At 53.0% G+C, this 11,804-nt stretch overlaps 1 protein-coding gene across 1 annotated transcript in view; it reads right to left on the reverse strand.

The window, feature by feature from the left end:
- Window positions 1–2,314: 2,314 nt before the first annotated feature.
- Window positions 2,315–11,804, reverse strand: part of NOX4 (NADPH oxidase 4) — a 33,908-nt gene continuing 24,418 nt past the window's right edge. Inside the window, 5 exon segments of the mRNA XM_078880447.1 lie at window positions 2,315–5,399; window positions 5,761–5,858; window positions 7,264–7,332; window positions 10,449–10,557; window positions 11,621–11,768. Of these exon segments, the coding sequence (XP_078736573.1) occupies window positions 5,279–5,399; window positions 5,761–5,858; window positions 7,264–7,332; window positions 10,449–10,557; window positions 11,621–11,768 (545 nt within the window). The 3' untranslated portion in view covers window positions 2,315–5,278.

Here is an 11,804-nt window from a genome sequence, read left to right on the forward strand (position 1 = left end):
TACATAGAACCAGAGGCCCCAACGGACTTAGATCCGTCACTGAAGTAAACGAAGTCCAATGTTTAATGTGAAAATATGAAATGTATCGAAGTTGTTTTTCAGTGTTTTAAGATAACGTATTTCATTGCTAGGTTGATGTGTTGTTGTTGTTGTTTTAAACTGCATAGATTTGCACGCTGTCTGGATGTTCACGTGACCTCTGTGAGTCACGTGGGCCGAGGAGAGAAGCCACTGGTTTTGCGAATGTTGCTGGGAATTCAGTGGCCGGTTGAAGGGTAAACACCTCGGAGGTTGGGCACGGAAGGTGGCATGGGGGAGGGCGATGCTCATGCAGTCGCTTAGAGGGTTGCAGGCGACCGAGATAGGCAATGGAGTTTTTTTTACTTAACTTTTTAATTCACTTTATTTTTAAATATTGTGCTTCTATGTACGTCACTTAAACGAAAAAACCAAATAATATTTTAAACTTTGTTTTACTTTTTGTATTTTAGCAGGTAAGGCCACACTGAGCTATTGGGCTATTTTTCAGAAGCGCCCTTGCTATTGCAAATCATAGCCCAACGAAGCGGCTTATCGTCGTGTGGAAACGTAGAGAAGCCAAATGCTCTTAAACGCGCGCCGTTGATTTATAAATGTGGAGGGGGAAACACCGGAGGACCCGGGGAAACATCCACGCGGCCACAGGGGGAGAGAGACGCACACACACCGCTAACTCCAAATACACAGCAGCAGCAGCAGGCGTCAGGGTCGGGATCGAACCCACGACCTGTAGACCAGGCGAGGTGGTTAAAATCTCCTAGCCACCGTGATGATGAGAGACAGAGACACGCAAACTCCAAATATACAGCAGCAGCAGGCGTCAGGGTCGGGATCGAACCCACGACCTCCTGTAGACCGGGCGAGGTGGTTAACATCTCCTAGCCACCGTGGCGCCCCTTTGAGTGGCATCTATAAGGTCGGCGACCAAGGGGAAGAGAAGACAAAAAGCCAGTCGGTGGCGGTGAGACTGAAGCAAGTTGTGGAGGTCGGATGTCGACTGTGCAACACGTGTTGGCTCTGGCAGAGGAAGGAAGTGATGGCGAGGTGTGGTGGCATTGACTGATGCCCTCTTCACCTTGGCGTCTGTGTTATGGCGCAACTGCAATGCTACAAAGTGTCATCGTGAGTAAATTGTAAAGAACTTTTACCAAAAAAAGTTTTGTAACGTCTATTTTATGTTGATTCGTACACTCCCAGTGTCAGGTGCACGAATGAAAAATGTGCATCCCTGAAGTGAATTTCATTTCCTTTAACCCAGAAACCCCCCCGACCCCCCCCCCCCGCAGTCTCATGGTGGAGCCCAAACACTTCGGCGGACTGGGCCACTGAGAGCTGTCACCACAGCACACAGAGGGGGGGGATGGGGGGGGGAGCCATTCGTGCAGATGTCACGAGCCACTGGGTGTCGTGAAGCTCTGGCTCGCTCAGAAACATCAACGTGAACTCGCACAGACACACGGTGGGGGCTGGGGGGGGCTGGGGGGGGGGGCTGTTGGGGGGGCAGTGGAAGGCACCGTCACTCACGCGCTCGTCTAACGCTCGTCTGACGTCATGCCACTTCCCTGTCTGAGACTTTCCCCTCCCCTCCCTCCCCCTTTGAAACGAAGTCACGCCGCTCCGGGGATGCTGCATTGGCATTTGAGGAGGGTGGGAGAGGGGGGGCATCCAGCAGTGGAAAAAGGGTGGTGCATGTACGAGAATAGGTTTACGAGTCTGACACGTGACGTGAGTCTGACACGTGATCGGCTTTCGCGACCAATATTCTCCATAAGAGGTTTTTGGGTTGATCACGTAAATATAAAAATGTGTTGTTAAACCCGACACCACTCGACACAGCCAATGAGTGAGGTTTGTCGCGTAAACAGAACGTGCCAATTCGTCACGAGTACAGCAACACCGGTCGTGTGTTGGAGAGTACATCAACATTGACAATTCGAGTACGACGTTTTGCCAGTAACTGCAACTAGCATCATCAGGAGGCATCCACAGCTGGTATGCTCGACGAGTAACCAATTGGCGCGTTCCGTTCACGTGACAAACCTCACTCATTGGCTGCGTGGGGTCGTGTCAGGTTTAGCGCCACTTTTGTATTAACGCGACCACCACCCAAAGCTTCTGCTATGGAAGCAGAGGGTGGAGCGGAGACACCGTGAAGACTCCACGGAGAGGCATCTGTGTTGAGGAGGCGAACCCCAGAGGTGCCTCTCGCCGCGAGGCACGAACGCCGTCACCATTGACCCCAGAAAGTTGCCCGCGTCACTCTTTAATGGGGGGAAACTTTCCTTTCAACCGCTGTACAAATATGACACAACTATTATACAAATATATATTTAGATTTGCATATGGTGACGCCGTATGCGAGATGAAGTGTTATATTTGAGCGCTTACATCATTACAATGCGCCTATTTCATAACCACGGTAATTTCAACACACGCTGCGTATCCTACATTCCCATTCGATATCTGTGTGTGTCTATGTGTCTGTGTGTGTGTGTGTCTGTGTGTGTGTGTCTGTGTGTGTCTGTGTGTGTGTCTGTGTGTCTGTCTGTGTGTCTGTCTGTGTGTGTCTGTGTGTGTGTCTGTCTGTGTGTGTGTGTGTCTGTGTGTGTGTGTCTGTGTGTATGTCTGTGTGCATGTCCTTGCCTGCCTTTGTGTCTGTTTGGTGTCTGTGTACGTGTGTCAATAGGTGCTCGCTAACAGCACTTGCCCCAACAGTCTGTTAAAGGCTATACGGGGAATCTTTGCTTGTGTGTGTGTGTACAATGGTAAACGCGTTGCGCTATGAACCCAGCGATTCCCAGCCCACGGCGAACGTGAGAGCATCTGGACCGGTCCCGGTGCCTTTATCCATCATGTAGTCAAAGCAACCCCTTTGACACGGCGTGGGGAGGGAGGCCTTCGTCCAGCAGTGGATTGAGCAAGGGACGAAAGCAGAGCCCAGCGTGATGTGGTGATTGACACTCGATCACAAAACAGAGCACGCGCAGAGAATCATATGCATCACGCGTTACAGAAATCACCCTAACTTTCATCATTTCAACAACAACAAAATATATATCTTTGGCCAAAATATACATACAACAAAAATAAACGCAGTACACATATTTCAAGTTAAAAATGAATTGTAAGGGAATCATCATCGGCACGCGCGACACGTTTAAACACGCCATGTGGAGCAGAAATGTGCGTTACGCCGCACAACACACAAGGTCTCAGGATTCGCCTGCCCAGCGAAGCCTCACAGAGTCTCAAGACGCTTGTCCAGGAGGGTCCTGCCAGGTATTCGCACGAGGGTTGATGTTGCTGTTACCGTTGCTTGTGATCCCAAATGAGTAAATTGCAGGTAACCTTTGAGCGTTGGGTTGTTTTAGCCAATTCCAGTTCGCGTTGCACGTTTAGCACCTCCGATTAGCACGGTTGGCTAAGCTATGTTTATTTGACCAGGTAAGGCTCACTGAGTTATGTAGCTCTGTTTCAGAAGCGACCTGCCCACAAATGATAGCTCAACGAAGTGGCTTATCGTGTGGACATTTATAGCAGCCAAATAATCTCTAAATGTGGTGTGAAAACCCGGGGGATCTGGAGGAAAATCCACGCGACCACGGGGAGAGAGAGAGACACGCAAACTTCTTCTTTCGCACCGTACGTAGCCAACCGCGCTAATCGGAGGTGCTGGGGGGAAGGACAACAAACTAAACGCACCAAATTGTTTTAGTGAACGGCAGTCGGAAGTCGGTGCACAGCACAAAATATTTGAAGAATAAAATTGACAAATGCATCGTGATAATTGCCATCGCACAACCCCACATCGTAGTAACGCCAGATATCCCTGGCTGATTAAGCACTCAAGACTTTCGTTAATAGGCGCTCGCAAACAGTACCTTACATTCACGCGCGCGCGTGTATTTGGTGAATGCCCGCTTGTAAAAAAATAGAAAAACTTTGTTTAACTTGAGAATTGAATTTTCGCTGGAAACTGCCGGCCGATGACAATGTTGGACCCGTCGCGACACCACGAACCGATTGTCACCTGTGCAAGAACCGAAGAACGTGGCTGGGAATTCAATCAAGTGGGTGAGGGGGGATTGGGTTCAGAATCATCAGAATATGTATTTATAGCGGAGTAATCCGATCAACTACAAAGCTCTTTCTCACAGGAGTCCAGTCGATGGCCGGGCCGGAGGCACGGAGCGGCGGGCCCCGCACACCGCCGTGTGAGGGGGAGGAGGGGGGAGGCGAGATCCCGAGTTGAGCAGCACTCAGTGCTCTGTCCCTGTCATTGACTGGAAAATAAATAGTCCACGTTTTAAAATGTGTAATGTCGTTTGAGCCATTTTTATGAAACTAGACCAAATCGTTGTATACATGTTCAGGTCACAGTGCCTCCTAAGGGGGGAGCAAAGAAAAAATTATAATTCTCACTGACCACAGTTCAGTCTTTAAAGTTGAATAGAGGCAGCCTCTGGTTTACGACGGTCCAATTTTACGACGAACCACATTCAAATAATGCCACCGTGGATCGATTCACGACGCGGGCACCTGATTTACGACGCGTCTTCCGACAAGACTCCCGAACTCATTTGAACAGTCGGTCGGTCCGGTTTCCGACGCTGCTTGGCGGTGGAGGTTTCGTTATTTCTCGAGTGTTTGTGTGGATGTTCACCTCTTAAGCACGGTTTAAATACGGCTGATGAAAGGTCAGACGCATCGGCAAGTGACGCTTCTACTTTCTTCTCCTGTCCCTGGGAAAACAAGGGTCGGATTTTCGACGATCCGATTTACGACTGCGGGGTTTCCAGGAACCCGCTGCGACGTCGTGGAAAGCGGGGACCGCCTGTGTGTACAAGGGTGCTTTGTCGTTTTCAGCATCAGTGTCTTGAGAGCGAGTCCCCTGGTGAATGTTTAAATGTTACCGTTCAGAGAATTCTGATGTCAAGCGACGGACATCGCTTTCCTTAGTAGGGCAGCGTGGAGAGTGCTGCCCTCTACCGAGCGCGTGGGTCAGAGGTCGCTCGAAGGAGGGATCTCAGAGGCGGCTCTGCGGTGTCCGCTTCCGCGGGTTTCCCTTCTCTAACGGATTCTTCGTCGCGTGACGATGCGAAGCCAACAGCGGTGCAATCGCGACGAGCCTGACGAGTGAAACCTCGCTCCCGCGGATCTCCGAGGTCTCCCGCAGGTCGCTCCTCCTCCTCGACCCCCCCCCCACCCCGGCCGCGTGACGCCGCCCTGGGTCGCCGGCTCAGCCGAAGGACTCCTTGTTGTAGTGGAAGCTCGTGCCGTGCGCGCTACATCGGTTGCAAGTTCGGTGCACGGCTCTCGACATCTTCTGGGGTCCACAGCAGAAGACGCCGACCGACGTCCTGGCGATTGAGATCACGAGCAGAGGCAAACATTCCCCCCCCCCGCGTAAGGCCTTTAGCAGAGTGTTGGGGCGAGCGCAGTTAGCGAGCGCCTGTTAAGGCCGGCACGGCACACGATGGAGTGGGTGGCCACCAGCACCACGCCCCGCCTCTGTCGCCCCAGGTGCTCACTTAGCGACGAGTCGACCGCGTGGGAGGCGCAGGACCGGCTCAGATAATCGTCGCCGGTGTTGGTGGCCGTGAGCGGGAACTGAACTCCCCGAGGTAGTTAACATCTCCTAGCCACCGTGGCACCGCCAAACATCCCAACGTGGCAGGACACCCCTGAAAAGGGCTCTGGGGGACATCGTTGCCACCGTACCTTTGGTTGCACTGCGCGATCTCGTTGAAGAGCGCCCTCCAGCAGGGTCTGCCCACCGACATGCGTGAATTCAGAGCGTGATACTTCTCTTCCAGTCTCTATGAATACACACAAAGACAAAGATCCTCGTAATCGCCTGAACAGACGGTTGGGGCAAGTGCTGCTGATGGAGGCCGGCACTGCGGCACACGAGGGGGTGGGTGGCCAGCACCACGCCCGGCCGCCTTTGTCTCCCTCGTGGCGATATTTATACTGTACACCGCGCCAGGTACTTGTTTGAGGCTGAGTGGATCTAGGGGAGGCCCAGGACCGGTTCAAATAATTGTCAGCGAGAACACAAAACAAAGACAAAAATCCCCCTTATAGTCTTAACAGACTGTTGGGGCAAGTGCTGTTTGCGAGCGCCTATGAAGGCCGGCACGACACACGAGGGGTGGGTGGCCAGTGGCGATGTTTACATACTGCACACCGTACTCATTTTAGGCTGAGTCGACCTAGGGGAGGCCAATGACCGGTTCAGATAATCGTCACACGGTGTTAGACGTGAGCGTAAATCGAACTCGGCTGGCCAGGTTCGTAACGCAGCGCGCTAACCGCTACACGACCGCTCCCCACATGAATACCCACGCACACACACACGCACGCCTGTACACACACACACACACGTCTAATGTATTTGGAGGTGCAAATCTGGTGTGAATATAATAAGAATGTTAACTTCGAACACAGACAGGAGTTTGATCACTCTTGAAGCCGGAGGAAGACACAAGAGGTGCGAAGAAGGAACCACGGACGAGCGGGAAGGCAGCCACGCGGTTAGGAGCCGGCTCTGGAGTCCTATATATACTCAAGTATTTCGAGCCAATGAATGCGTGTTAAGGTGTGGGAGGAAACTAAACTATTTTTTAACATTTATTTTACCAGGTAAGGCCTCCTGAGCTATGTGGCTCTTGTTAAGCAGTGAACTGGCCACAAATGATCTCTCAACCAAGTGGTTTATCATCATGTTAACATTTATAGCAACCAAATGTGTAGAGCAAAACCGGAGGACCCAGAGAAAAATCCACACCGCCAGGGGAAGAGAGAGAGAGACATGCAAACTCCAAACATCCAGCAGGGTCGGGATCAAGCCCAGGACATCCTGTAAGCCAGGCGACGGTGTTAACATCTCCTGGCCACCGTGGCACCCCCAGGAACCAGCGCACCCGGAGAAAAGCCCACAGGTGGGACGGCTAGAGTCCACATTGTGCTGCACCGCCTCCTCCCGGCGAGCCGGGGAACGTCTCCATGACATCGACGTCGACGGAGAGTTCCCCGACATTTGCGCGACCCACCACATGACCACACCCTCGCTGTGTTAAGGGTCGTGGGGGATCACGAGTCTGGTCGCGCTGACCCCCGTGCTGCTGCCGCGAGCACAGCACTCACAGCCGACACTGTAGGTCGTCGCCGCCACCTGCAATGAACGAACGTGAGAAGCCACGGACGGGAAATGGGACTCACCTCAAGCGCGCCGGACCTCGTGGTGAAAAGCCTCACGCTGAAGAAGTCCGGCCGGTTCTCCCGCCAGAGCTGCGGCACAAACCACCACGGCGAAGCAGCGTCGGTCAAGCGGGCACCTTGCACGTGGCCACCGTGCACATTCACTGGCCTTGCTCACGCTTCACAGGCGTTACACGTCTGGCTCTTGCCAAAAAAAAAACACCGGCTCGTAACGAAACACTCAGCCCATACATCATCATCATCATCCCTCCAGGGTCGATCAAAACGAGTACCACTTTGCGGGGGGGGGGGGGGTAAGGCAACAGCGGGTTGTCCCTATGGGGGTAGAATTATGGGCCCCTGCCCGTAAAAAATGTGGAATTTCCACCGCTGGCCTCCGCCGGGCTGTAAAGGGGAGAAGAGGCACGGATGGCGGTCGCCACCGCTCGTGGGGGAGGCAGGAGGGCGGAGAGCCGCACACGGACACACACGCACACGCACACACGCGCACACACACGCACACACACACACGCACACACACACACGCACACACACACACACACACGCACACACGCACACGCACACACACGCGGCACGGCGGGAGAGTTTCACTTTCACTACGGTGGCAGACGGGCAGCTGTCTGGGTTAACACGCGTCTCTATACTGCAATTCAGCGTACGGTTTGTCCTCGAGCAACGCGTGGTGTTCACGCGATAACGCGCTTTTGCTACAACACCGTTATGACGCGGGACACGCACCGTTATAAGGCGGAGCGCGCCCGTTATAGCGCCACCACCATCCCACCCCACCACCATCCCACTCCATCACCATCCCACTCCATCACCATCCCACCCCATCACAATCCCACCCCATCACAATCCCACCCCACCACCATCCCACTCCATCACCATCCCACCCCATCACCATCCCACCCCACCACCATCCCACCCCATCACAATCCCACTCCATCATCATCCCACCCCACCACCATCCTACCCCACCACCATCCCACCCATCACAATCCCACCCCACCACCATCCCACCCTACCACCATCCCACTCCATCACCATCCCACTCCATCACCATCCCACCCCATCACCATCCCACCCCACCACCATCCCACTCCATCACCATCCCACTCCATCACCATCCCACCCCATCACAATCCCACCCCACCACAATCCACGCCATCACAATCCCACCCATCACCATCCCACGGCACTCCGCTCCGTGGCACACAGCAGCCACTGTTCACCACTGAGTTACCACAGCGCTTGTGCCAGGCTAGGTGCACTTTAAGGCCATCACGTGCGGTGTGGAAGGCTCGCTGCTGCTGCTGCTACAGACACGAGGTCACGGGACAGACGTTCAGTGCTGTGCGCTGGCGGTCTCGATGGCAGCTGTAGCCTCGCCAGGCCGCCAGGGGGCGCGAGAGCCTCACGACTCAGAGACGTAAAATTAAAAAAATTTTTTACAAAGAAATCCTCAACAGCTCCGTCATTAACGCTTCGCGTGCGGCCCTTCAGATTAAACAAACAAGCGACGTGTTGTGTCGCGATGTCAATGCCTGTCAACCCCTTCTCAGTGGCCAACTTGTTACAGACCAATTCAGACCGTATTGGTCACCCCGTGCCCCTAATTAATCTCAACGTTCACCCAACAAAGTCCCATCGCAAGGGATAAACACAAACAAATTGACTTTTTTTGCCCGAATTGAAACGGCTGTACGCCGTATGGACCTCAAAGCTCAACTCCCCTGAACAAGAATGCGGGGTACAGGGTGTGGGTTGGCGATGCGATGATAACTGACCGTTTCATTTTTGTCACTTTACATGAAACGTCGTTTCCTGACAAAATCAGCACATCCCGCAGAATTGGCCAAATCGCCCCATGTCGGGTGGGTGGGGGCCGTCCATAAATGACGTCACGCACCGAGGGGGGGGGGAGGGGGGTCAGACATTTGTGACGATGTGTGACGAGGGGGGGAGGGGAGGGTTTGAGAAATGTGACGTCACATCAAAATGCGCAACTTTAAATAAATATTAATTGAATAGAATTGTTATAATAACACAAATTTGGATAAAATTTCATTATTAACTATTTGATTATTTAAATTTACTAAGGTCACCTTGTATTTATTCCATAAAGGAGCATTTTGCTTCTCCATGGGAGAACTGAGAAGCACACATTTTGTTAATTTTTTGAATGGTTGTTATTAAACATTTTGATTCTAATGATTCTACCAGGGCTTTTCATTCTGTGGAATGAATATGTGATTGTTATAATTGTACTCTCTATTTTGCTTCGTTCTACTACAAAATTTCAAGTATTTTTTAATAGTTATAATTACTGTTAATATTCTGAACATCTGCAGTTTTAGCTAGACGTTGAATATTTTCAAGTGAATTTTATGCAAAATTTCAGCTTTCCAACGCCTCCTTTTCAATAAATGTTTTCTCCTACAACATCGGAGTGCAGCGCCACATTAAATACGCACTACAATGACATTAGTTTAAGTTTAAAGTGATTTGAAGCATGTTTTATTTTCAAAATGGAAATATGGTTTTGGGGGGGGGGGCAGAGCTTTGCGACGTCATATTTGAGGGGGGTCTGACTTTTTATGACGCCGTGTGACGAGGGGGGGAGGGGGGGTCAAAATTCGTCCAACAATCGCGTGACGTCATTTATGGACGGCTCTTGGTGGGTTAACGACACATTTATAATTACGCGATCTAACCGAAAAAAAGGCCAATTATGAATAATATTTGTCGCGAAAGCCTCCCACGTGTTAAGGCGGCAACTTTAGTTGGGCCGCGTCGTCGGGTGGAGGAGGGCTTAGTACGACGCGGACGTTGGCGTGTTCAGTCGCGTGAACAACAGACCCCGGGGTGGGATCGCGATTCCCCAACCAGCCCATTCCTTCCCACCCGACCCCCACCGCGGTGGTCCGGGCAAACGAACGAAGCGAACGAACGAACAGGCAAGCGAACGAATGAGTGAACGGGAAAATGAATGAGCGAGTTGAACGAGTGAGGGAACGAGCGAACGAGCAAAAAACTAATGAGCATGCAAACGAACAAGCGAACGATTGAGCGAGCGAGCGAACGAGAGCGAGCGAGCGAGCGAATGAGCGAGCGAACGCGAGCGAACGAGCGAAGGAATGAACGAGTGAGCGCCCACCGCCGCCCCCCACCCACCCACCCACCTTGCCGTGCAGCGCCGTGAGCACGGCCGCCAGCCAGCCGAAGTCGCGCGCCTCCTTGCAGACCCAGACGAGGTAGAGGCGCCGCAGACGCACGCCGCCCCACTGCTGCCTGCACCAACCGACGCCGCCTCACGGGGGAGGGGGGGGGGGGTGGGGGAGGGGGGAGGGGAGGTCAGAATGAAAATAATTTAATTTAGACTGCAGGAGGAAATCTGATGAGCTATGAAGCTCTTCAGATTTCCAGGAAGTGATCGAGGGGGGAGGGGAGGAGGCGACGCGACCAGCGATGCTGTGACAGCCGCTTGTTTTTAATGGCATCATCATCATCATCTTCGTCGTCGTCGTGATTATTCTGCTCGTTCCGTGCGGGGAAAGTCTGACCGAGTCTCTGATTCTCATCTGGAGCCTCCTGCCAAGTGTTCTCAGGATGTGGGGGGGGGGGTGTTGCTGCTGCTGCTGCTCTGAGTGATCAAATAGAGTGATTTGCAGGGAACTGTTGCAGCTTATTGGGGACATTTTGGCCAATACCGGTTCCCTTGTATGGGTGGGGGTGGTTTTTAGCTGTGGAAGGAACCCAGAGAAAAATTCCGGTGCAGAACAGGGGAAGAACGCGCCAACTCCACACAGGACGGCACCCGAGCCGGGAACGGGACGCAGGGACGCAGGGTGTTACCGCTGCGCCAGCCTGCCGCACCGAACGTCAGACATCGTGCCACAAACACGGCAAAGCGGCAAAGACGCTTGCTAGCCAGCCGCCCGGCAGCACGACTGTGCCCCTTAAGGGGCGCCAAATTATTACGTAAATGTTCCTTTTATACTACGCAGTACGCACCACCGGTGTCGTACAAATATACAGCAGCAGCAGGCGTCAGGGTGGGGATGGAACCCACGACCTCCTGTGTACCAGGCGAGGTAGTTAACATCTCCTAGCCACCGTGATGATGATGAGAGAGAGAGACACGCAAACTCTAAATATACAGCAGCAGGCGTCAGAGTCGGGATGGAACCCACGACCTGCTGTGTACCAGGCGAGGTAGTTAACATCTCCCAGCCACCGTGATGATGATGAGAGAGAGAGACACGCAAACTCTAAATATACAGCAGCAGGCGTCAGAGTCGGGATGGAACCCACGACCTGCTGTGTACCGGGCGTGTTTTTGGGTGCCACTCACAGCAGCGCGTTGAGCACGGCGGCGAATGGCGTCACCCCGATCCCCCCGGCGACGCACAGGCTCACGCGGTAGTTGAACACCTCCTCCGCTGGGCTCCCAAACGGCCCGTCTATGTACAGCCTTGGGTGACATCATCATCGCCGCCGTCGTCAGCATTAGTCGTCACCGTTGTTGCCATCATCAG

Source organism: Lampetra fluviatilis, chromosome 57, assembly GCF_964198595.1.
Source record: "Lampetra fluviatilis chromosome 57, kcLamFluv1.1, whole genome shotgun sequence".
Classification (NCBI taxonomy): domain Eukaryota; kingdom Metazoa; phylum Chordata; class Hyperoartia; order Petromyzontiformes; family Petromyzontidae; genus Lampetra; species Lampetra fluviatilis.